General features: G+C 40.0%; 1 protein-coding gene across 3 annotated transcripts in view; it reads left to right on the top strand.

The window, feature by feature from the left end:
* Asap1 (ArfGAP with SH3 domain, ankyrin repeat and PH domain 1) overlaps positions 1–27,287 on the top strand; it is a 297,167-nt gene that overhangs the window by 182,298 nt on the left and 87,582 nt on the right. For all 3 annotated transcript variants that reach the window (XM_013025186.1, XM_013025185.1, XM_013025187.1), the window contains 5 exons: positions 1,310–1,455; positions 20,613–20,687; positions 21,200–21,249; positions 24,947–25,076; positions 26,244–26,329. In XM_013025186.1, the coding sequence (XP_012880640.1) occupies positions 1,310–1,455; positions 20,613–20,687; positions 21,200–21,249; positions 24,947–25,076; positions 26,244–26,329 (487 nt within the window). The remainder of the gene's footprint in view (positions 1–1,309; positions 1,456–20,612; positions 20,688–21,199; positions 21,250–24,946; positions 25,077–26,243; positions 26,330–27,287) is intronic.

Here is a 27,287-nt window from a genome sequence, read left to right as displayed (position 1 = left end):
TTTTTCTTTTTGCTTATGTGGTGCTGAGGAATCGAACCCAGGGCCTCATGCATGCAAGGCAAGCGCTCTACCACTGAGCCACCTTCCCAGCCCTGGTTTTGTTATTTTCTGGTAAGATCTCATACTTCTGCCTCAGACCAGTCTTGGACCATGATCCCCTTACCTATACCTCACACGTAGCCAGAGGTATAGACAGTGTGCTTGCTTGGCTTGGCCTCAAACTATGACTCTCTTTCTGCCCCTCAATAGATAGTTAAATATTAAATAATATTTAAGTCCATATTTCAGGATTGGGCTCTGGGCTTGCAATATCCATTTTAGAGTTGCCAGCTAACAGAAAGTTTAAATCAATAAGACTTAAGTGAGATCCAAGAGAGTAATCATGGGTAGAGAAGAATAAAGTACCAAAGACAGGCCTGAGGGGAAGGTCAGAAAGATGAAGAGCTATCAACAACAATGGAGGGTGGTGGTGGGGAGCTAGGAGGACAGCCAAGTGAAGGAGGATTTGTATGGAGTTAGCTGCTGTTATTTGTGGAACATTCACTGTTGAGAACATCTTACATACTTAGTGTCAACTCAACAGCACATTCCTTTACCATAGACCTTAGCCTCATCTTATAGACTGGAAAGCAAGAGCTTAGGGGAAGAGACACTACCGTGATCCTCAGATCTCAGCCTCCTGAGTAGCTAGGATTACAGGTGTGAGCCACCGGTGCCCAGCCCAAATCTAGTATTTAAGAATATATACTGTTAAATATTTAAGAAAATCTTAAATGTTTAAAATGACATGGGGACTGGGAATGTGGCCCAGTGGTAGAGCGCTTGCCTTCCATGCATGAGGCTCTGGGTTTGATTCCTCAGTACCACATAAGCAGAAAAAGCCAGAAGTGGCGCTCTGGCTCAAGTGGTAGAGCGCTAGCCTTCAGCTGAAGAGCTGAAGGACAGTGCCCAGTACCAGAGTTCAGGCCCCACAACTGACAAAAGAAAAAAAAAAAAGACAAGAAAAAGAGCTGAAGAGCTAAATTCTGTGAAAGGGAAACCCTTCAAAAAAGTGGAGTGAGACACCTGGATGTGTTGGCACACACACTTAGAAACCTGAAGCAGGAGCATTACAATCTGAGGCCAGCCAGCTTGATCTGTCATGAGGAAAGGGGGGAAAAAAAACCTTCAGTTTGCTAACCGCTGGGCATGTGTAATAAATAGTTGATGCAATTTCTCTTTTCTTTTGAGAGTTTTCAGTGATCAATGTTCAGTATGACTATTCATTGTGAAATAATAGCTTACACTCCTTCTCATCTTCTCTTTTCAGACCATGTACAAAATGAAGAAAACTATGCACAAGTTCTTGATAAATTTGGGAGTAATTTTTTAAGTCGGGACAACCCCGATCTTGGCACTGCTTTTGTCAAGTTTTCTACTCTTACAAAGGAACTGTCCACACTGCTGAAAAATCTGGTAAGCCTTCTCATATGTGATGGGAGAGAATTATAGCCTGACCGAGCCTAGGGTCTCACAGAGAACCAGCTCATTGCTTTCCTGTTAGCCCTCAATGCTGGAGGCAAAAAGAAAATAAAATAGAAGACTGTATAGTCCATTTAGGAGGGTTATGAGTTTTACACATATGTATATATGAAGTTTCTAAGCTCTATACCTATATCACAGCAGATAGCAGAGTAGAGTTATTGTATCTGAACTTTTTTTTTAAGATAACTTTTTCCTCTTTTTCTCCCGTTTCCTCACTCCTCTTTCTCACTCTGTACTACCTGTACATCCAGCTTCTTATGCGCTGGTTGTTTTTGAGGAAGAGTTCCTGCCCAGATATATGCCTGGATTGAGAGCCTCCTATTTTTTTCTTCCTGTTGTAGCTAGGAATAGCCAAGTACTACCACACCCACCTTCTTTTTATGGAGATGGAGACTTTTGAACTTTTCTAAAGCTGCCCTGGCACCATGATCCTCCCTATCCCAGCCTCCCAAATAGCTAGAATTTCAGAAGTGAGTCACTGGCACTTAGATAACTTTGATTTTTGATTAAAAGGTGGCAATTTCTGGGTTGAACATAGATAGCAACATACTTTGTAACTGTTGCATCTCACTTGTGTGAAGATAACTACACATTGGCTCTTGCCTTACAAATAATGAAAGTCCTTCAACTCCACAAGGAGAAAAATTTTTTTTGAGATTTCAGGAACCTACAGTCTCAGAGGTTGAAGACAGGAAGAATATATAAAAGGCAGGAATCCTGGAGACTTGGACTTGAAAATGGGAAGATGGAGGGTAGAGAATTTGGCTGGGCATTGCCATATTGTTCCATACTCTCCTCCACCTCACACTATGCTCACACATGGAAAGGTGTATTCTGGGTAACACCACTTGGCTGATAATGTGAATTGATTGATGTTTGGGTGAAAGTATTTCTCTTAAGAACTTTTGTACTTCTTTGTGATTTGGTTTAATCAAGTCTCCATCTAAGTCTCAAGCAATCAGGTAAAGGATGAAAGGAGGTCCAGTAGTACCAAAGAAAACGATTCATTATCCTACTTTTCCTCAGTCCTACTCTGGGGAGGAGGCCTTGTTACCCCTTCCTTTTCTCCCATTCTTCACACCTAGCACGTTTGTCTTCTTTAAGGACCAGATTCTAAGCTCAAATGCCCTTACCCTGAGTCACATATGTATCAGATGAGTTTCTGTCACCTTAGGTATAACCCTATCATAAATCCATTTGCCATGAAAACCTTTCAGGTGTAGACATATATTTGAAAAATACAGCTGCCTTTCCAATCTTATTAACCTGAATATTTGCAGAATATTTGACCAGTCAAAATACTTTTTCTTATATTAGTAATTTATGTGTATGTATCTATCTTCTGAACAGCTTAATTACACTTTTCAAATTTATGCCCATGAATCAATGTTGTGACCTGAAAGAAAATAATGTTGAATATAGAAATATTTTTTTCATTTCAAAAACTTAAGAAAGGATAATTTTGAACATAGAACCAATTGTTCCCGCACTTTTTGGTTTAACAGATCATGGTGGGTGAATTTGAATCTCTTTTATTTAGAAAAGGGCCCATCTCATTTCCTCTTCCTTCTGAGTATGACTTGCCTTTCTGTCTGTGAGGTTGTTCAGAGGGTGGGAGGTAGGAGAAAGGAAGTAAAAGAAGACTCAGACACTTTGGTAATAACTGACAAAAGACTCAGGAAGTTCTTCTTTTCTCTGAGCTAGGTATGTCACAAGGGTTATCTTGATCCTTTCCAGGACACTACATGTATTTGTCTTAACTCAAAAGTCAATAACCCCAGGTTTCTGCATTTGTCTACTCCACACTTTGGTGGATCATGGGTTGCTATTCCTCTGTGCACGTGTGCACACAGTCCAGTCAAGCAAGCAGTCAGAGGTTGTATTTGTTTTAATACATTTGCAGGCAACTGATAGATATTGAAGATCTTTGAACCAGGCAATATGGTGGGTGCTGTGTATAGTAGATTTAACACATTTATACACTGTTAGCAAGTAGACTTGAACCTAATGATCTGCCTCTATTCTTACCCACTCCGTTTTTGAATCCCAGTTCTTATTAGCTAGCTTTAGCTTTACTTGGATCACTTTATTTCTCTAAACTTAATTTCCTTATCTGTAAAAGAACTAACAATCTTGTCTTTTTGCTCTGTTTTTGTTGTTGTTTTAGCCATACTAGGTTTTGAACTCAGGACCTTACTCTTGCAAAGCAGGCCTTCTACATCTTGAGCCACAAACTCAACCCATTTTGCTTTAGGTATTTTTGAAATAGGCTAGCTTAGATCATAACTATATTTATGCTTTCCCTGTAGCTGGGGATAGTAAGTGCATTCCACCATACTCAGCTTTCATTAAGATGGGGTCACTCCAAATTTTTTTGTCCAAATTGGTCTCCAAGCACCTTAGCCTCTTAGAGCCTACCTAGCTAAACACAGAGAAATGACTTATTTCCTCAGTTGCCCCACTCCACCCCTTTTTCTTGAGGTCTTTAAAACAAATTTTCCTTCCTACAACTTTGAGCCCGTGAGGTAGAAAGGATTTGCACATTGCAGACCTGCCTGAGGCATCCTTTCCTATCTCAGTGCAGTAAACTTTGCTCTGTAGCTACAGAGGAACACCTCTTCCTGAGACCTATGCACAGGACATATCTACAAGAAAAATGACGTGCATGAAAAACTGGGCAGAATTTTAAGCAAGTTCTGCCCTCCAGTCACTTGTCAGTTTCTTAATTTTTATTAAGAAAATTGGGGGAATTCTTGCTGCTAGAGGATGCTGGATGCAAAGGAACCTTCTGTTGTATATTTCAGTTTTTTTTCTTTTGCTGCCAGTACTAGGGCTTAAACTCAGGGCCTGGGTACTGATCTCTTAGCTTTCTCACTCCAGGCTGGCACTTTAACATTTTAGTCTAGCTTTTTGCTGGTTAATTGGAGATAAGAGTCTCACAGACTTTCCTGCTTAGGATGGCTTTGAACCATGATTCTTAAGGTCTCAGACTCATGAGTAGCTAGGATTACTGAAGTGAGCCACAAGCACAAAGCTTACTTTTCAACATTTTGTGAGTGTTGGTTTTTTATTTTTTCAAAATAAAAATTTAAATAAGTGTAAGCCATCAAGTTCTAGTCCAGAAGGAAACATAAGGACATGTTTAGTATAATGGTAGGTGAAAATTTCATTATAAAACAAATTTACAGAGCAAAAGTCAAACTCTCTTACTCTGGCATGCCAGTCCTTAGCTCACTTCCTTTGTGCTTTGCTAGGTCTTGCTAACAGGCTTCTCTTCTTCAAGACCTTGTTGTGGTCACTGTTTTGCAAGAATGGAGATTACTGTTAACTCCTAAAAGTGAATGTCTTAATATTTATCGAAATGAGCTCTAGGAAATGGAAATAAGAGGTTCTTTTCTTTCTTGATGTTGCTGTTTTCTTTTTCTTTTCCTTTTTTTTTGCCAGTCGTGAGACCTGAACTCTGTGCCTGCGCACTGTCCCCTCACCTCTTCAGCTCAAGGCTAGCGCTCTACCACTTGAGCCACAGTGCCACTTGTGGCTTTTTCTGCTTATGTGGTATTGAGGAATGGAACCCAGGGCCTCGTGCATGCAAGGCAAGCACTCTACCACTGAGCCACCTTCCCAGCCCTGTTTTCTTTTCCTTTTTTCTTGTTTGTTGGTTTGTCTTAGAGAGGGCAAGGGGGCAGCACAGAAATTGTGGGACAAAGTGTAAAAGACTGTAGCAGTGGTACTCACTTGACATTATATTGAAAGTGCAAGATACAACTTACAGGTGGGGATAAGAAGGAAAAACTGGGTGAAAGTGAGGGAAGGGGTGACACTGTTCAAAAAGAAATGTACTGTTTACCTGGCTTATTTAACTGTAACCCCTCTGTCCATCACCTTTACAATAACATTAAAAATGCATTAAAATTTTAAAAAAGAATATTCAATTAAAGTACCGCTAAAGCCATTGGAAATTTTAAAAGAAAGATTAAAACACAAAGTGAATGTCTTGGAAATGCTGCCTCTTAGTGGTGAGAAGCCAGAGCGATGTGGATATGATCTATTTCACTGTTACTTTTAGTGTATCTGTGACCTGGACTTGAATTTAAGAAGACCTGGGTATAAAGAATTATTCAGCAGCTTCTTATCCATGTGACCTTGGCAGCTTTCTTGGACAACTTCTGAATCTTGCTTTCTTGGTGTTAATCATCCCTTCTTGCCATATTTACTCCACATCCATTTAGATTTTTGGGGTGTTTCTCCAGGGCCACTCTTACTCTACAGGAGAGATTCCACAGTTAGATCAGTGGCCTTGTCCTCTTGAAGTTCTCATTCTGATAGCCTTTTAGAACTGGGATGTTTGTGAAGTACCACCTAATACTTGGTTGACATTAAATACTTAGTAGACAGTTAAATTTCTTAAAAAGTAATTTGATACATTGCTCTAGTCAGCTTGCCAATTTCTACTCTTCCTTGCTCTGGTTACAGGTGTATCCAAATGAAAGCCAGCACCAAACATGCAAGCTGTCATTCTTGGCATATACAGTATTCCAAGCTTCGTGTTCTGGTGCAGTCCTTCTACTGGGGAGCCCTTTAGCACTGAATGTGTTAATAACAAAGCCTTTCTTTTACAGTAAAGCTTCCTTAATAATAAAAAATATGATGTAGAATGCACTTGTATTCAGCATAAGTGTTTTTATTGTTCATTTGCTTGTATGGTGTCAATATTATGTTCTTTTATTTTAACCAGTGAAAGAAAAGGTATAAAATAATTGCTTGCTGAACAGTACTGTCTGGGCCTTCTTTGTTCCCAGCATCAAGCCATCATTGCCTGTGATCTCAGCAAAGAAGTTAAGAAGTCAATAGAGAGAATTATATCCATTTAATTTTCCTGAACCACAAAATGGGACAGGAAAGGAGTAAATGGATAGATTGAAATAGATTTTCAACAGGCAGAGAAAACCATTTAAATGCCATGCCTGTTAAGAGTCACAATGTAGCAGTGGTTTTAGAAAATATTTGTAAAACCTTTCTTAATATATAGAAAATAGAGGAGTTTTAGTCTAGCCAGAACTCCTGATACATCTGGTTTCCTCTGTGCCCTACACCTGTGTATAGCTCTGGAGCTTGCCTGCAAGCCTAGTGTCTTCTAACAGTTGGAGGGCAGTTATTGCTTCACAGCTATTGGAACAAAGCAAAGATTTCTCCAGCTGCAGGGCATTTCCTGTTTAGTTTCTCCTGCAGAATCTTGTGGTTTGGGTTAAGAAATTTTTTTTAAAGTTTCTTCTTTTCTTTCCCCTCAAATGAGAATAGCTAGAAAATGGGCATGTTGGATCTAGAATTTTGTCAAGCAGATTATATCTCACATTCTTTTGAAATACTAAAATAATGTGGAGAGAGTGGCTGTACTCAATGGTATACTGAACTCTAATACATTCTTTTAATCCTTCTCTTGCTGCAACGTTACAATCAGAAGGGTTTCAGTGTTTGGTGCATCAGAATCCTGACATGTTTCACTACCAGTTAATATTGTGGATTGTTTTCTGTAGTGAGATCTCTTTATGTGGGAGAGCAAGAGGGGAAGGGTCTTGGGATTTTTTTTTCTGTTCTAGAAGTTACACATGCTCACTGTAAAAAATTAGAAATATTTAAAAAATTTAATAAAGATAATTGCATAATTCTAGGTTCTGTTAAGATTTGAAAATTCCTTTGAAAATAATTTATAGATTTACACAAACAGTAATTATGTACATATGTATCTTTGTGTACACTAAATTGATATTCATTCTTATCCTTTGCAGATATAAATACAGATATATATGTATAAATATATATATCACCCATTTCATGGTCTTCTATCTAAAATTCTTGAGGTTAGACATGTTTCAGAAGTCAGTGTGTATTTTTTTAGGAGGATAACAAGGTGTATATGTACCATGTTATCTGATACAACCCATTTTATATAATACATTCCAATGACTTCTTTGGCCCCTGCTTATGATTAAACACGATTTTATCTCTCCTGTTTGAATGTTCATGTGAAGTCGGATGAGTCAGATATCATGGAGAATCTCACCTCAAGTCAGAGTATACCCAACCAAATGGATTCAGGCCAGATCAGGTTTTGGTACCAGAAGAATTTTTAAAAATAAAAGAAAAAGAACGAACTGTGTGTATATAGTATCTAATACTATAAAAGTTTTTGAGGTGTGGTAGTTCTCAATAACCATATACATAAAGCTTAAAAAATCATTTTAACAGACTACATAGTATTTCTTGAATTTTATTCCTAATTAATGAGTTGGATTTTACCTGCTTCATTCAGTCCAGTGTGCCTTATTAGGTAAATGTATCCAATGTATAGAAATCCTAGATTAAACCCCAGACTGAATTTAAAAGTAGTTCATCCCAAGTTTTAAAAAATTCTTATAAGATTTTTATTCATCATATTTCAAAAGGGGGGGCCAAATAATCCATTTTTAATTAAGATTGAATCTTCAACCTATAGAGGTATTAATCCTCTAAAAAAATTTGCATGTGTGGTATGAGCATGTGTCTAGTGTTCTTCTACTTGAGACACGGAGCTGTATTTTTTTGTTATTAAAAGGAATTTAATAACCTTAATTAAAAATTCTTAACAGCAATTCGATCACAGGCCTGTCGACTGGAAGCAACTCCATGGGGTGGCATCCTTTGGGATGTGATCAAACCCAGTCTGGGACATGAATAGCCACATGGCAAGGAGCTACCTGGAAGTTCCTTTAATGCAATATCAAAGATCCATGAGGATTTTTTTTTAAGTTTTTTAAAAAGCTGCTGATACAGTATACAGAGTTTTAACCTTTTTTGTTTTTCACATAAAATATATTTTTCTTAAATGTTCTCTGTACATCAGTGGCTTCTGATCTGGTGAATTATTGCAGAGGGCTGGGGGTCTGCAGACTTTTCCTGGGTGTGCAGAGCCAGGCCCCGCATGGTGGCACCTGCAGTGTCCACGGGGAGCAGGCCCTCCAGCCAACAAGAGACTTCCGTGGAGGAGAGGGCTAGGACTTCTGGCCAAAAGGGTCACTTCTATGGAGCTGGCCACTGGGGGTGCCCTGGGGGAGGAGAAGCTATTACCCAGGCTACAAATAGCAAAGTCATATATGGGCCTTTTGGGCATGTGGTAAGGAGTGCCCTTCTGGAAATTTCCCCAGTATCCTGCTCTGGGACAGCAAGTTGAGAGAGATCAGGATTAAACAGTGTCTGACAGTAAGAACCAAGAATCTCTTGTTATTATAAAACCAGCCAACAGTGGTGGGCCAGAATAGGAGCCACACCCTTATCAACTTCTCCAAGCCTCCTGTAATTGATTGAATGTGCAGAACAGTTCTACTAATGCTGCTTATTTGATGGAGAATTGTATCCTGAAGTTGTCAGCAGACCTGAGCTTAGGGCTCATTCTTATTCCCTGAGCTACTGGCCAGAAACACAATCTGGTGACAGCCACCAATTTCCAGTTGTTGTGGGCACAAGGGAAGCAAGGACCAGAGCAAGCGCACAGTGAGCCACAGGATACCTGCTTTGAGAATTGCCAGGAATGACCACCATACTTGGGTCTCTGCAAGAGTTGGACATCTGGTTGACCTCACCAGAGTTCTCTCAGTCCTTTGATCCACATCTGCCAGGGAGAGAGAGGCTGATTCTCAAGGAAAGACTTCCATGTTAAAAGAGAACTGCTATACCTCCATTCTCTACCCCCACTCCATATCCACAGACAGGATGGATAGTACTATGTGACAGCAAAAAATGAGCAAGAGACAATGACTTTGAGGATCAGAGATGCATTTGGCAGCAAATTGCAGACTCCTTATTCTTCTAGACACTGACCTCAGATTGCCCTTACACTGTCTCCTAGGGATGCTGGCCCAAAGGCAGCTATCCCTGAAGGTACAGAACTGTATTTTGAAAATAGGAGACTTAGGTTTTAGAACTCTGAGTCTATGTGAAGGGAAAGAAGGAGAAGAGGGAGAAGCAATAGACACTAGTCGTTTGTTAATGGAGTTTCAACAGCCATAAGAGAGGATTGAATTATAATGAGAATGGCACTGGAATGCTCTCTGGAATCCTTAATATTTATCAATATCTTTTTTTTTTAAGCCAGGTATGGTGATTCATGCCTGTAATTCCAGCTACTCATGAGGATAAGATAGGGAAGATAAGTGGTTTAAGGCTGGAGCAAAAACAAACTTCAATAGAAAAAGCTGGGCAAGGAGAACCATACCTATTACCCATCAACATTAGGAAACATAAATAGGAGTATTGAGGTCCAGGCTGGCTCAGAGATAAACATAAGAGCCTATCTCAAACATAAAGGAAGGCTAGAGGCATAGTTGAAGGAGCATAGCTCAAGAGGTAAAGTGTCTGCCTAACCAAATGTGAGGCTCTGAATTCATACCCTCAATACCACCCAAAAGGAGGTACATAGTTCTCCCAGCTATTCAACGTCTGAGCAGTACAACACTCTATTTCAAAGGGAAAAAAAGAAAAGAAAAAAAAGGCATCTCACCCTCAGAGCCTTAAAACAGATAAGGAAATCATTATTTTTATGTTCAACTTTTGCTTATACAAATTTAATAATAGTGTTTATAGTGCCCTAGCTCTGTGCCAAGCACTGTTTTAAATTAGAATGGACTAAGGTGTGCTGTGATAATAAATTAGGTACCACTTCCCCATGGCTTATTCTACTAGTTCTAGAGGGTTTGGGGGTCTGGTTCATAGATTAACAATAAGTCAGGCGCTGAGGCACATGGAGGCTTTCCTTCTCTGTTTGGTCTGGCTATGGACTCCGAGGAGACTGAGGACTTTTTGTGGCTTTCTGGATAGTTTAGTTCTTGGCTCCACCTAGCTGCAATAGACCAGAAAATGGAAGAGAAAGAATCAACTATCTGGTGAGCGTTACTGTCTGCCGTCTGTACCTCGGCCATGTGTATATGTGGCACATTTACTCACAGCAGCCTATCAGGCTTTGCTGGTTTACAGAAGGAAGAAAAAACGTAGTTACAAGTTTAGGTATAAGAGCCAATGCTCGAATCTAGAAGTCTACATTAGAGAACACTGTATTGCCTCATGTATGAGCCTCTTCTCATGGACACAGGCTTACTGGTAAACCTGTATTACGTTGAACAACAAAGCAGTGGCACAAATGTTGCAAAGACAAGGTTAAAGCTGCTTTGAGACTTTCTGTCTTCATTCTAGAAGCCTCCAGAGTTGTTTTTCCTAGCCCAAATCTGGAGGTGCATTGTGGAAAGCAAACCCAGATGTTTTCATTAGCTCAAAAAATTCCTGTCATTCTGCTCCACATCTGCTCATTGGACCCCCTCGCACTCCTCCTTCCATCCCATTTTCCATTCCAGGCCTTTTGTCCTGATTCTCCCATTCTTCCTGGCTCTGTCTTGAACTGGTTTTGGATTTCTCTGCAGATGGCACCTCTGTCTCTCCTTAACTCCTCATTCCATTGCCCTCAGACGGAGCTGCTTACTCTAGCCCAGTGGTTGAGAGGCCCCTTCTCCTGATCTCATGGTAGCCAGCCCTGGCACTACACATTAGTAAGGGGAGCATGGCTGAGTTTCAGGCTCCACTTGTACATGCTAGATGTGTGCTTTGAACTACCTGCTTGCTGCACACTGTACACAGTGGCAGTACCTTGCAGAAGGCATTGCCTGGGAACGAGGGTATCAGAGTGGGAGACTGAAACATAAATCCTATGCCATGTTCTTCAATATAAGTTCTGGACTGAGAAGCAGTAACGTTTCCCATGAAATTCGCAGTCCACATTTCTGTATTCAAAGCTTAGGCATCTCACACTAAGGGGGTGGGGGGGAAACTGTTCAAATCAGTACATAAACTTTCCTGTTGTGTAAGAAGCAGCTTTCCATTGAACCACTTTAAGAAATGCTGACTTAGATATTTGCTCAATCGGGGGATCCATTTCATTTGTTGTGCTCTTTAAATGGTATTCCATTTTACTTCTGCCCTACTAGAATTTATTTCAGTATATTATTTCTTATTTTTTTCAGGTTGTTGTTTCTTAGACTTTGTCTCTTCTTTTTATTTTAAATTCTATGGTTGTTTAAACATTGTAAACATTTAAAATATTCTGCCTAATTCAATTCTAAGTACTGTCTCACTATATCCTCCACCAGAAGTGGACCTTTTCATTGACTTATTCCTCCAGCTGTATTAAGAAAGTAGGATGCAGGAGGGAAGGAGGTGGGAGAGAGTCAATTGAAAGTTCAGAGAGTTGGCAATAGTTTCGCTACTTTGAAGTTAGATATGACTGAGTTCAGATCTCTGCTCCGCTGCTTCCCAGGCTAGGTAGGTCACCAGAGACAGATTTGTTCATTGTTGCTAAAGTCTTCATACAAAAGGCACCATTGCTCTGGGACTAAGTAATTAATAAATATCTATGAAACTGTTCTCTTCAGCTTGCATAGATTTTCCTTAGTAAGTAGAAACATTAAATAGCATTAACCAGTACTTGAAACACTGTATAGAGAGTCAGGTGAGTTTTGAAGCCACTATTTAAAAAGAAAAGCATATCTCAACACTTACCAAGTGTCCATTGCCTTCCAGGCTCAGTGATCGGGGGTGACTCTCACTCCTGTGATGCTTATACACAGTACTTTGAAAGTGGAAACTGCCACTTAATTTTGCAGAGAAAGAGAAACCTGGGCATGGTTTAGAGCCAGAGATTTTAATTTAAGACTTTCTGCCCTATAGATCCCACAGTAAGGAAACTTTTCCTTGGTTTCCTGGTAGCAGATGACATCACAGCAAATCTAAGTAAATCTAAGAAGATTCTTCTTTTATAGCCTAGAGCCATACTGCCACCTGGGTGAGAGAATCATGGTTACCATTTAGGTAGATTCTTTCAGTTATTAAAATCTCAGTGAGAATCCAGGGAAATCAGTGTAATGAAATAATAGACTAACTAAGCAGAGGGGGGGCAGACAGGCTAGGCCAAGATAGCAGGTGGCTCTGTTAACTCATCAGTTGTTTGAAGGCATTGATGTTCACTAGAAATAATTGCCAGGTCTTCCTATTGCATAGGAAGCCCATGTACGTTTGTATGTTATTTTATTTCCTGAGTAAAGTCAGTTGTTGTAAAACATGTGTGATTGAGATGTTCAGAGAAAGCAAGGAAGATGCGATTTGATGTCACTTACAGTATGGTTTTATTCTAGTTTAACATTGCATGGAAATGAAACGTGCATGGAAGATACATGCATGGAAATGAAACTAAAGGTCTGAAAGTTGATCAGGAGTTGATTTATCATTTCAAGTACACTAGTAAAATGATTAGTGTTGAGATGATTTTTTTTCAAAGCATAGCCTAGCTGGATAGCCTTCTCCCTTTGCTTTCTCATTTGTCTTAGGTTGGCAGATCTTAACTCCTCCTCCTTTCCATAGAATTATCCTCAAAGGAATCAAATGCTACACATAATGCAAAGGGAAATAGTGCTTTCATTTTCACTCACTGTAGGAGACGGTGTTAAATCTAACCTACCATTTACTTAAATTAGACAAAATATGATGGCATTATTTTAAGTTAAGGAATTCTCATCTTCCCTTTCACTCCTACACCTACCCATTTTTATCTGTAATGCTTCTGCTTACATTCAGTCCTGTCAGTTGCTGATGCCTGCAGCAGATGATATAATCTGGTTCTCACTTTGCTGTGGGGCTTTTCCAAATACCCTAGAGCAGTCCTTTACCTCTGTTCTTTCTTTCAGCTGATTGTGTCTCTGACTTTGGGTGATTTGTCTCTCTCTCCCCGACCCCTTCACTTTCTCCCTTCTTCTCCCTCTCTCTGAACCCCTTTGGGAATTTTGGGTTTTCTTCTATTTTGTACAGCCCTTTAGTCTTAAGGCTGTGGTTCTCAAACTTGACCTTGATTCATTTCATGTCAAGAACTTATTAAAGTTTAGGCCATTGGGTCCCATCAGTTTCTGATCAGTTATGATTTTATGGCCCTCAGTTTCCTGGTCCCAGGACCACCAGGAAGGATTGAGGAATGGACAGAGGTCTGGAATTCTCTTGCAATGTGCAGAAGCTATGGCTTCTTTCTTTTGAATTTGTTACCCGTTACTTTTACTGTTCCACATGCAGCCTGATCCTTGTCTTAACATTAATAATCCAAGAACAAGTTGAATAAGAAACAGGTTGGTGATATCGCCCTCTTGTGTTTCTGAGTCGTATTACTTTTTACTAACTTCTGTTGGAAACTTGGAAAATACAAGGAAAAAGATGAAAATTAAAAATCTGTTGTTCACTGTTAGTAGGTTTTATGTGTGTATGTAACTGCTGTAAATGTCCTTTTTTCTTTCATGTACATGTTTTAACTTAGAACTGTTTTAGGTGTTTGGTTCATAGTACTTATTTTTTGCTCAAGGCTAGCATTACACCACTTGAGCCCACAGTCCTCTTCCAGCTTTTGGAGGATGGGGAGTAATTTATTGGAGATAAAAGTTTCACTGATTTTCCTACCTGGGCTGGCTTCAAACCATAATCCTCAAATCTCAGCTTTCTGAATAGCTAGGATTATAGATGTGAGCCATTGGCACCTGGCTTGAAAATGTTTTTCTGTCTTCTAAAATACTGTAGTCCAAGAGCCTTTGCTCATTTGGAAGCATACAGTCCCCTGAAGCAGAGACGCCCTGTGTGAACCTACCAGAGCCAACCTTCTCACCCTATCACCACTCACAAGTTTGAATACCAATCTTGTATTTTTACTGTCATTACTCAGTTTCCCATTCTGAGTATTTCCATCATTTCACTACCTGAAACAGAATAATTAGAGCCTCATCTGAAATCTAGGGAATGTATCTTGTTTAGATACTGGTTTATTACTGCATGAATTCAGTGCAGACCTTCTATTTGGGTCACTTAGGACAGCGGAACTGATCAGCTGTCTGCTCTGGTCAAAATAAGTTCAAGTAGTAGTAGTAGCCAAGGTAGCAGCATTAACTCTTAGAAAGGCCCTCAACCTGTGAGCAAATATTCCGTCTTTACCCTTACAGATTTAGTTTAAATGGAAAAATGGCTGACAATAATTATATTATAATAATTGTATCTGTAGGAAGATTCTATATTATAAGTAGTTCATTGACTTTGGAGTTAAATCTGGTTAATGGCTTCATCATTCTCCTTAACAACCTGTATGTTTGAACAAGTTACTTAATAAAGCTTTCTAGGGCTGAAGAAGTAGCTGCTCTGAAGTCTTTATGTAATGAACTGAATTCACTCAATTTTTTCATTACACAAAGGATATGATTTGTAGACTGAGTGCTACCATGACCAAAATGCCTGAGAGAACAACTTAATGGAGTAATTGCTTATTTGGGCTCATGGTTTTAGAAAGTTCGGAACAGGGAAGGATAGTGGAGCACTTTACATCATGGTGGACAGGAAGCAAAGAGAAGGACTACAGGAAGGGGCCTGTACAAGGACAGAGCCCTGGCTACCCATCCTCTAGCTACTTTTACATTTCACAATAATGCTATCATATTATGACTCTATGAAGAGATTAATCCATTCATAGGTCAGAGCCCTCATGAATAAGGCATTTCTTAATACAGTCAAGTTGATAATGAAGATTAACTGCCATGGAGTGATGGAATAGATTATGCAGTAGCATTTGAGTAGGATGAGTGGAATGCAGTGGAGCCTCACTGGTGCTAGTGTGGCTTGGGCTGGTTGAGGAAGGTGCTGGAGACCCAGTAAGGTTAAACTGTTTGCCAGAGTGATGTATGGCTACATGCCTCTGCACTTCTTTACTCCGTGTCCTGGAACTCTGGTCAGCAGCCTTCTTCCATTTTAAATAACTTCAGGGTAGATAACTGACTGAGACATGAAGGAGTTAATGCCGTAGACTGAACACCTAATTTATACCAGGGAATTGCCAGCTTAACTGCTGGGAGCTGGCTCATTATTTTAATTGGATTTTCCAATGTGTGAGCAAGTCAGCAGATTTGCATTAGCTTTACTTTCACAGAAAGTATTCTGTCTGCAGAGGGAAAGGAGCGAGAGAACCAATAGCGAGTGAAGAGAGACCACGAGGAATTAGTGCATGGTGACAAAGCAAGCAAACTATGTCCTTGTTAGTTAATACAGTCTAACGTTCATGTGGGAACTAGGAATATCTTGTCTACAGAGTGAGGCTATTCTCTACCCTGCTCTGAAACAAGAAAAGGGGGCACTGCTGCCTTGTGCCCCTCCTCCACATAGAAGACAGTACAGCCCTTTGAATGGCTAAGGGTCAGTGAGGCACAGCTCAGGCATGCCAGAGGTGGTGGTGTTCCTGAATTGCTGTTTGGAGATCTGGTTGGTTAACAAGCAAAACAGATGGGGCCCTCCTCCCTACAGCAGAAGTTTACCTTCAAATGAGAAGAGACAGGCAGTATAGTCATAAATAACCAAAAATAATCATTTCATTGGTGAGGCAGTTATAAAATGGTAAAAAAAAAAAAAAAAGGAAAATTAGCCAGGCACTGGCAGCTCATACCTGTAATCTCAGCTACTCAAGAAGCCAACATTTGGAAGATCACAGTTTGAAACCAGCCCAGACAAGAAAAGTCTGACGTACTTCATCTCCAAAATAATGTGCAGAAAGACAGGGTGGAGATGTGGATCAGGTGGCACCAGGCCATTAGTTCAAACATTTGAGTAGCTGACAACAGCAACCCAAAAAGAGTCAAGGCAGAATATATATGTGTTTATACATACAGGAAAAACTGCTTGTGAGCTCATTTCCAGCAGCTGGGATGCTAGGGCTGATTGTAGACTGTCAGTGTTGTAGCAATTGTGAGAGAGAAAGTGTTATTTTTATCAGAGCTCATCTTAATTAGTTATTTGTTTAAACAAGTCCCTTGTGCATATTGAAAGAATACACTTCAGCTTCCATCTGTCTGACTTCTTATTTCTGGTTGGGTTGATATATACGTTCTGGCAGAGGAAATAGCCCTTTTATAGGGGAAGAAATTAAACAGTAACTTGTTTGGAAACAAATATATTCGTGAAATGGTTTTTAATGCACTGCTTATTTAATACATATACTTTTTTTTTTTGCCGGTTCTGGAGCTTGAACTCAGGACCTGGGCTCTGTCCTTGAGCCTTTCTGTGCTAAAGTTAGCACTCTACCACTTCAGCCCCAGAACCACTTCCAGCTTTTTCTGAGTAGTTTATTAGAGATAAGAGTCTCATACACTTTGCTACCCAGACTGGCTTCAAACCATGAACCTCAGATCTCAGCCTCCTGAATAGCTAGGATTACAGATGTGAGCCACGGGTGCCCAGCTAATACATGTACTTAAAAAAATACATGTACTTTTAAAAACACTCTTCACTTTACAGTCTTGAATCACATGAAAAACTTACCTTAATCTCATTTCATCATTAGAGGAAAGAAAGTGGTTTGGAAGTTGAGTAAATGGGAATAGAATGGTGGCTTGAATTTTAGTAAAATGAGTGGGAATAAGGCAATAGTAGATTTGACAGGAATTCTAAAAATCCATTGAAGATGACCATGGGAATTTAGTCCACTGTGTCCATTGTGTGGCTTGTCTGTAACTGCCTGTAGAGGACTTTGTTACACAGCTATGCAGCAGAACTTGGAACAAGAAAAGTAAAAGCACAGGAAGACTTGGAGTTCTATTGTTGTAAGGTCATGTAACTCATCTCAGTCACAGAGCAGGAATACCCCCAAATTTTTTTCTCTTTATTTGGATTTCTAAGATAGGAAGGTTTGTTTTGGCCCTTGGTGAGTACTTCCTAAAGGTTTCCTTTTATTGAGATGGTTCTAATTCCTCTTTGACTTCTGTGTTTCTCATATTCCTATCGGTCTCACTCACTCACCATTCAGGACAGCCTGATTCACGGGTTTTTTAACTTCCTCTTGAGAAGTAAATTGAAAAAAGTTTGAAAAGTTTCAGTGGTTTTCCTATGGCTTTTTCCTAACCAAGTCTGAAAATTCTAGATTTCTAATTCACAGTATTTTGCTGCCTTGTCTTACCAGCCCCTAACAAAACATGTGTAGATAACCACAGAGAAATTCCTAATTCTTGGGGTTTTCCGTCACTGCAACCACCATCATACAAGTCTAACTACAGTGATGACTATGAAAGGTTACTGTGGGTGGCCAGCTCATGGCTTTGGAGGGACATTTCTTTCAGAACAGCCCTCATAATCAGCATAAACCACAGGTTTCATAATTCCTTTGTTGTTTTGTAATACACCTACAGATCAAGGTAGCAATAACAATATTTTGTTGGTTGGATAAGTTTTGGGTTTCAGGAGTCTTGATGAAAAACATAATTTAAGACTAAAAGTTACAATCTGTAATTGCTCTCTTTTCATGTTTCCTTTTAAATTTTGACTCGCTGTAATGAACATATTGCCTATTACCAATTTTTTCCTTGTGAAAAGTCTTCTATCCCAACCTGATCTTTTGCCCAGTTTCCAGCTCTGTAGATCAGCAGATTACTGTGTTCTTTAGAAATAATTTAAGCATAGACCTTTTTCCCTCATCTTTTTATATAAATCCTTGTACACCATTCATTGTATACCCTGCTTTTATCACATAGAAACTTACCTTGTAGATAGTTACAAAGTCAGACATGAAAAGCTTTCTCATTTTTATGACTGCTGTTTAAAGTTCTGTAGTTTTTTTTAGCCAACCCCTAACTCCTTTGCTGACCCTGAGCCTGACCCCAACTCCTAACCCCTAACCCTTACACTATATACCTAACCCATATTGATAGGCACTTCACTTTCCAACAAAAGGAGCAGCCATGTAGAGCAGTCCTTCATGTGCACATATGATATATTTCATTTCTCCAAATCTCTAGGACTGCAACAGTAAACACACACCTGGCTCTCAGCAGGCTTGCCTGCAACCTGGGAGGCCTGCAAACAAATGAGGAAGCAAGCATGCAAGTGGCTGGGGAGATTAGCCAGGTGCTTTCTAGAAAAGAACCTCACCCACCATCCACACATGCTCCTAATAGCCATTCAGGGTGCTTACTGGGACTGGTGCCACAGAATGAAATTGAGCACTGAGAGTAGTCTGATTCTAGCTGTCCAGCTGTCCCTCTCAGCACAGTGTATGTCTTCTCTCTCAAACTCTAAGCCAGTGTTTTTCAGCTTTTATCATCGTCATTATTTATTATCATTGTTGTTATTATTATTGCTACTACTGCTGCTGCTACTATTACTCTTTCCTACAGCTACCTCCATCCAAGAGGCTTTGTGGACGTTCCTCCCCTTTGTTCTCCCTGCACAAAATTTTCATAGATATCCCAAATCACTTTATATCCTGTGGCCTTAGAGGGCCACACATTTATAAAACCTAAGGTTTTGTTTGTTTGTTTTTTGTTTTTTTTTACCCTACTTTCCCCAAACCAATATCCTATCCCATAACAGAACAGACAGCCTATATCACTCTGGCTTGCTACCCAGGTTATCTCTGTGGATGGTGGCAAAGTCACAGGGACACAGTTATCTTGGCAGGATTCTCTTGTCTTTGAACAGAGAAAGAAGTGGTTGGTAGTGACCCAGTCCTCTGGTGGTATGCATTAAGAAGCCTTCTTTGTGGGTAAAATTAGTTAGGGTTGTGGATATGTGGTTGGGAAGACGAAGGAGAATGACTTAAGAGCTGCAGGAATTCTAAGATGAGAACCACAGGAAAGCACTTAAGTAGAAGTTAGGAACCAAAGAAAAGATCTTCTCTTCTCCCATTGTCTTATTCTTATTTATTATTCTATGGCATTTAAAAAAATAAACATTTATTTTTCACTTTGTAGATATCAACCAGCACTGTCCATGAACTCATTCCACCTTCCCAACAGCCACGAGTAATAGAAAATAACACCCTCACTCTACAGATGTGGTTAAAAGGTCCACACAAAGCCCTTGGGTCAGTGCTAGAGATGTTTTCACACCGCACTCTCCTCCATCTCTCACATATATCATAGCACGATGTGCGATTGTTGGCTATGTGCCCTCTAAAAATAGGAGGTGTTTCTCATCTCTGCCTGTGTAACTGCTAGCATAATGTGGGGCACAGAGTAGGTGTTTAGTAAGTGATGGATGGACAGGTAGACAGACATTCAGGTGAGTGTACTTAAATGACTGAAATCACTTCTACAATGAGTTGCCCCACAAAGGCTTTCCATCCTTCATAAACTGACTTTACCAGGATTTTGGAGGTCCTACTGAAGAATGACCATGTTTTAAACTGTTTTCAGATCCTGTATTGCTTATTGTTTTCACACTTGGCCATCCATGGCTCTCCTTGTTTCCTCTGATGCTATTCTTTCCACCCAAGCAGCATCTCCATCTTCCTTTTGTAGATTCCTCTAAAGACCTAGTAGTAGCCCCAGGCCATTGCCTCAGATCAGTGAAAAACTGAAGATTGCAGTTTGAAGGATCTTGTTTTAGCCAGGCATAGTGGCTTGAGCCTGTGACCCTGATTCTTAAGAGACCAAGGCAGGAAAATTTTGAGTTTAAGGCCAGATTGAACTACATAGTGAGACTTATCTAAATATATATACATATATCCATATACATATATATGTATATATAGTTGTAATGGAACCTGACACTGAGGTTGTACTGGGAGACAAGCAGCCAAGGTCACTGAGTATCCATTCCAGTGCAAGAGTCAGCACAAGCAGGCAATTTCAGACATTAATACTGGAGATAGTACAAACCAGGTGTATACGTCTCTCCTTCCTCTGACTGAAGCAGCTGAAGAAGATTCCCATAAAAAGCTACAGTTTTGGTACAAGTGACAATGAGATGCTGAGATAACTTGGGGAATCAGTGTCCTGGTAGACTATGCACGGTACTCCAGGCTCTGGGTGCCACGTGGTACCTCCACCTCTGTCCCCACATCTTCTGCTACAGAGTGGAGATAGTTGTGCTGCCTAATGCAGGGGATATCACACAGGTTCACTGGGGTGACTCAAGCGGATCTTCTTGAATATAGCCTGTGTGGGAAATGCTCAGACAGAAGGGGCTGGTGGCATTTTTTTTTTAAATAACTGTCTCCTGTCTTTCTGCAGCTGCAGGGTCTGAGCCACAATGTGATCTTCACCCTGGATTCCTTGTTAAAAGGAGACCTCAAGGGAGTCAAAGGGGTAAGTGTTGAGAAATTTTTATATCCACTCCTATCTTGAAAGGATTGACTATCTTTTCCTCTTTTTAAGATCACAGTAGTATATGTATTTGAAAGACACGGAACATTTTTAACTGAAAAAAATGTTCTTGAAAAAAAAATGATCATTGAAAAAAATGATACCACTTTACATCGTGATATCAAGAAACAAGATTGGACAATTTCAGGAAGATTGGAGAGATTTTCGGGTGGGAACATGGGGAGGAGAGAAAGAGAGGTTAGGCCTGTGACTTGAGTAACCACCATGGACTGGGCTCTCCAAACCTCTGGATCCTGTTTCATTGGCAGAACTGGGAGCACCTACCTTTCCTGCCTCTCTCAGATTTCACATGTGTAATATTTTATAATGTGCACCAAAGCATCTTAGGTAAAGTTTGAAATATCCTATAAAGGAAGGTCATTTTTGCTAAGACATTATTTCAGAATTATTTGATTTAGCAAAAGTAAATTCAATTTCATTTTCTCCTTTTTAAGGATCTAAAGAAGCCATTTGACAAAGCCTGGAAAGATTATGAGACAAAGTTGTAAGTGGCTTTTTATTTTGTAGGTTTTGTTGTTGTTGTTGTTGCCGTCACAAATTTCATTTTAAAAAATGTAACTTGGGGCCGGGTGTCAGTGGCTCATGCCTATAATCCTAGCTACTCAAGAAGCTGAGCCAGCCTGTGCAGGAAACTTCGTGAGACTTACTTCCAATAAAAACCACTCCAGAAACCGGAAGTGGCAGTGTGGCTCAAGTGGTGGAGTACTCACCTTGAGCTGAATTGCTCAAGGCCAGCGTTCAAGCTGCATGACTGACCAAAAAAAAAAAAAGTAACTTGGGAGTGAGATTTGATTGGAACATATTGTAAGCATGTGTGGAAATGTAGCAATGAATTCCCCTTCTGCATAACTAATGTAAGCTAAGAAAAGAAAGAGGACAAAGAAAATGTAACTTAAAAAAGCTTAGAGCCCTTAACTAATGTCTTCCTAACAAAAAGCCATTTAGTATGTCCTTTTAAGAACAGAAAAGTTGGATTCACTGACCTAGATAAAAGTGGTTATTGCCTGGCTACCAGTGGTTCACATTGTAATCCTATAGCTACTCTGATGGTGAGATCTGAGGATAACCGTTTGGAGCCAGCTCTGACAGGAAAGTCCAGGAGACTATTATCTCCAATTAACCACCAAAAAGCTGGAAATAGAGCTATGGCTGAAGTAATAGAGTGCTAGCCTTGAGCAAAAAAGCTCAGGGATAGCCTCCAGACCCTGAGTTCAAGCCCCCAGGACCTGCACACATACATACCCATACATGGAAGTGGTTATGTAAGTTTTCTGTGCTAGTTGTCTGGCATGACAGACACTTTTATTATTGATTATTTTGGCATTTTTGGTTGCTAGCATACAACTGTCGATCATTTGCATTTCTGTATAGTGTAACAATTGAGAAATAATAAAAGTGATAGCAAACGTTCGCACCATTCTTCTGCCAAGACCTGCACTTCAATGTCTTTTGCATGTGTGAACCCCTCACAGCAGCCTATGAATATACAGCTTTCATCTCTATTATACATCAGGAAACATAAGCCTAGAGAGGCTAAGGAGCTTTGGAAAATCCTAAAGCTAGTAGCCATCAAGCACATTCATATTTCAAAGACGGCCTCCCAAAGGATTCTTTTTTTTTTTTTTGGGTCCGGTCGTGGGGCCTAAACTCTGGGCCTGGGCGCTGTCCCTCAGCTCTCCAGCTCAAGGCTAGTGCTCTACCACTTGAGCCACAGTGCCACTTCTGGCTTTTTTTTTTGCTTATGTGGTGCTGAGGAATCGAACCCAGGGCCTCAGGCATGCAAGGCAAGCGCTCTACCACTGAGCCACCTTCCCAGCCCTCCCAAAGAATTCTTAGAGGCTTATGTATGTCAGCAGGAATTGTCAAGAAAATATGTCTTCTTTGGGGTTTTAAGTTTTAAGTTACCAACACAACTTTCTCATTAGATGTATTCTAAATGTCAGTCTGAGATCTCAGGGTTCTTAAGTGCCCTTGTTCCCCTCCTATATGATGGCGTTCTGGAAGCTCATAAGCAAGCACACTCTCTTCATCTTTAATCTTCCAAGTATTCATTGAAATTTCTCACCCTTTTTGTTATCGATTCGTCTTGCATTTGAGAGGCTTATGCCTTGACTATGATGTTAATGGAATCTGTAGAGGCAAAACAGATAAGATTGGTGTTACCATGCCCATGGTGAGCCAGGAGACTGGCAGGGCATCATTGTTAAGTCACTCCTACCCCTGAAGTTCTTTTCAAACTTTCCAGTTCTCTTTCCAGCCAGGTCAGTCAGAGGTATCTGAGATTTATTCTTGTTCTACTAAAATCCCTGCCATCACACCTATTTGACTACCAGGCAAGATCAAAGGGCTTGATTATAGCATTGGTAAATTAGAATGAATCCCAACCAGGTTTGCAATAGATTTTCCACTGGTTGATGAGTTATTTGTTTTTATATAGGCGAAGTTATTGGCTTTTTCTCTATTGCTTGACTCCCCATACTATTACCACTGCAGCTTAAAGACTTGAAGGCTGCTGGGTGTCAGTGGCTTATGCCTGTAATCCTAGCTACTCACGAGACTGAGATCTGAAGATAACAGTTTGAAGCCAACCCAGGCAAGAAAGTCTGTGAGATTCTTATCTCAAGTTAACCTCCAAAAAGCCAGAAGTAGAGTTGTGGCTCTAGTAGTAGAGTACTACTAACCTTAGCAGAAAAGCTCTGGGACAGTGCTATGACTGGCGGGGGGGGGGGGGGGGGGGGGGGGGGGGGGGGGGGGAGGAGAGAGAGAGAGAGGGAGGGAGGAAAAAAGAGGAAGAGAAAGGAAAGAAAGAAGAAAGACAAAGGAAGGAAGGGAAGAAAGGAAAGAAGGAAGGAGACTTGAAGGCTAAAGCTAAGTCAGTCCTGCAGTTATAATCAGAAAGTAGAGTGTTTTTGAAGTCCATTTTCAAATTAAATGGAATTTTGGATAGAGGGCTGATCATAGATACAGTTACCAGAATACAATCTACCATAGCCACATTCTACCGTAGGTACTGTCAGTTTAATGTGAGCATGCCTTCTTTTTCTCTGGTTCCCCCATGACCCCCTCACCCCACAGGAAAACATTTTCATAGGATTCCATATTAGATATTGGGTTTTCTCCAAGTCTTAATTTTGTATACTCCTTGGATAAGTGGCTATATTGATTAAAATATGGTGGTTGTTGGCATGTGAAAATAACCCATTTAGAAGCTATTAGAAATTACCTTTAATTTTCATGCATACCCATAAAGACCTATTATAGACTTTGTCTTGAAATAATTCTTAAGTTTTACCATCTACCAATAATCAGAAAAGCCTCATATCTCCAATTTTATGCTTCTTTTTCGTTATGAAGTACTTTACCCAAGAAATGTCTTCATGCCAACCAGAATGAGAATATTTATGGATCTGTCTTATGTAAGATCAAAGTTAAAATATTCATGAAAATCCACAGTGTGTTTGCTAGATTTGCTACTAATAATTGATTCTGTCAACTTAAGAATTCTTGCCTCTTGGGCTGGGAAGGTGGCTCAATGGTAGAGCGCTTGCCTTGCATACATGAGGCCCTGGGTTTGATTCCTCAGCATCACATAAGCAAAAAGAAAAAAGCCAGAAGTGGCGCTGTGGCTCAAATGGTAGAGCACTAGCCTTGAGTTGAAGAGCTGAGGGACAGTGCCCAGACCCAGAGTTCAGGCCCCACAACCGGACCCCCCCCCCAAAAAAAGAATTCTTGCCTCTTAACTCTAGTAAGTAAGAAAGATAATGATTTATTTTCGAAGATTTTTTTTTTCATTACTGGAATTGAACTCCGGATTTTGTGTATAATAGGTGAGTACTTTTCTCCTTTTTTTCTTTTTATTCTTTTTTTTTCTGTCAGTTGTGGGACTTGAACTCAGGGCCTGGACACTGTTTCTGAGTTTTTGCTCAAGGCTAGTCCACTTTGAACCATACAGCCACTTATTTTTTTTCAGAGAGCCACTTTCATAGCACTTTCTGAACTATGTTTCTTAGTCAGATGTTCTTCTTGAGTAGATGATACAGAATGTTGTCTTACATTCTCCACCCCATACATCATATAGCCCAGAGTATGCTTTAGGTTCACTCTTGGTGTTGGACAAGAGCAAGTGATTTTTACTCAAAAATAATAATAACAACAACATAAAAGATATCTGCTTATTACAGTACAAAAATTGAGAAGGAAAAAAGAGAGCATGCAAAGCAGCATGGGATGATCCGCACAGAGATAACAGGAGCCGAGATTGCAGAAGAAATGGAGAAGGAAAGACGCCTCTTTCAGCTTCAGATGTGTGAAGTAAGATGGAACTGTTCATCATGAGCCTGTGATTTAATGATTGTAGTCATTCCCTGCTGGTCAGCAGGCGCTATGCTAGAAGTCAGGCTTTGTTTATTAGAGGGGGGGACTGTTTCCTAAGGATTCTAATCTCCATTTTTCTCCAAGCTTTTTGGGATCCACCATTGCACTGTTGTCTCATATTTTGAGCCTTGGTCCTAAGGGGCTCTTTAAGCCAAAGCAGGATTCTTTGGTGAGAACCTTAATGTTGCTTGAGAGTGATTGAGTTGTGGGGAAAATTTTCAGGAGTGGTAACACTGATGACTATTACAAGTTTAGAGCATGTGTTTTTTTAATCATGGGTTTAGTTGGAATGAGAGCTTAAAGTAATCCATAAGGAAGTCTAAGATTGTGAAAGAACGCATGCTGCTATAAACCTACAGCCGTGGTTCTCAAACTGAGTTCCTACAGAACACTAGCACTCCTCCCCCTAGAGAGGGACCTATCTTCACTGGTTCTAGTCTGCTTTTGAATAATGGAAGTGCTGTTGCAGTTTTCAGAAAATACGAAAATGGGGGTTTTGCTTCATTTTAAATTTTTTGATCCTTTTTTTTTCCTCATCAACCTTTGGCTCCTTCAACTTGTTTGCTCCTAATCTTTTACATGTAATAAAACAAGTGTGTAAGAAACAAACATGTCCTTCGAAAATCTTGACAATTGATGAAAACCATCTCCAATGCTATTTAATTAACTATCTATGTTATTTTTATTCTCATTTTGGGGTTGCAAAAATTCTTTCTGATTTACATCCTTGGTTTAAAATTTTCAGTACAGTTTTTTAAGAGAATGTTGTTCTTCTTGTTTTCTGCAAAGAGCAGTTACCTTTTACATGAACTATAAGTTTGAGATCCACTTCACCATGGGGAAAAAAACAGCTGTTCTCTTACTGTTTCATTTCTGCTTGTCTAGTGAGCTGATTGTAAGGACTTATCAAGTGCTAACACTCTCACCCATTTGCTGTGTACCCCGTGACTGCCACATCAGCTTCTCTAAGTTAAGCTCACCTTGTCTAATAACCACTGAGGCTGGCTGACTTGCACAGGTTTCGGAATATGTTCTGCCATCTGAACTCTGACTCAAGAGCCCTGTCTGGAATTCCCAACCTAAAATTCTGCTTTATTTTCACAGTATCTCATTAAAGTTAATGAAATCAAGACCAAAAAGGGTGTGGACCTGCTGCAGAATCTTATAAAGTATTATCATGCACAGTGCAAGTAAGTAGATTATTGCAGTCATTAATATTAGACTCCTTCACTTTCACTGGTTTTCTTTTTCTCTGCATATTTTTTTCTTCTTTTGGCTATGACATTACACAGATAAGTGGATAAGGAAATGCTGTCTTCTGTCTGCAATGTTTATGTATAAATTAGTAGCTCAAAATAGGACAATGTATGATTACTCAGAAAAAGTATCTTCCTTCTAAATGATCACCTTGACAGCTTTGAAAATCATGCGCAGAGATGAATGAGCCACTAAAGAGACCTGTCCCTCATCCTTCCATCCTCTACTTAACTGACTTTCCTTCCTTTCTCTCCCTCCCCCTCCCTCTTTCTTTCCTTCTTTTCCTTCTTTTTTTTTTTTTTGTTGTTGTTGTTGGCTGTGGGACTTGAACTCTGGGCCTGGGCACTGTCCCTGAGCTCTTCAGCTCAAAGCAAGCACTCTACCACTTGAGCCACAGTGCCACTTCTGGTTTTCTAGTGGTTCATTGGAGATAAGAGTCTCATGGAGTTTCCTGCCCAGGCTGGCTTTGAACCACAGTCCTCAGATCTCAGCCTCCTGAGTAGCTAGGATTACAGGCATGAGCCACCAGCACCTGGCCCTTCTTCCTTTTTTTTTTTAATTTTAAACTTTAAGTGTACTAGGGATTAATTAAACACAACTCTTTGGCTTTGTGTTTTGTTTCTGAGATAGTCTCCCTAGCTTTGCCTGGGTTGGTCTTGAACTCTGCTTCAGCTAATCTTTTTTTACCTGAATTTAGAAATCTCTTTCTCTCAAATTTTCTCAGGGCATAGGAACTTTTCAATCTGAGGGACTGATTACAAAACCATGAAATTTCCAAAATGCAAGGTGCTTTATAAACTACACATATAACAACTTTTGCTAGTAAAAGTGGACGTATGGTACTAACTTCCACAGCTAAGACCTCCTCCCTTTATTCTTTTATTCTTTGCT

The sequence above is a fragment of the Dipodomys ordii genome, unplaced genomic scaffold, assembly GCF_000151885.1.
Source record: "Dipodomys ordii isolate 6190 unplaced genomic scaffold, Dord_2.0 Scaffold82, whole genome shotgun sequence".
Classification (NCBI taxonomy): domain Eukaryota; kingdom Metazoa; phylum Chordata; class Mammalia; order Rodentia; family Heteromyidae; genus Dipodomys; species Dipodomys ordii.
The sequence above is the reverse complement of the archived record's forward strand: the minus strand, read 5'-3'. Positions and strand labels throughout refer to the sequence as shown.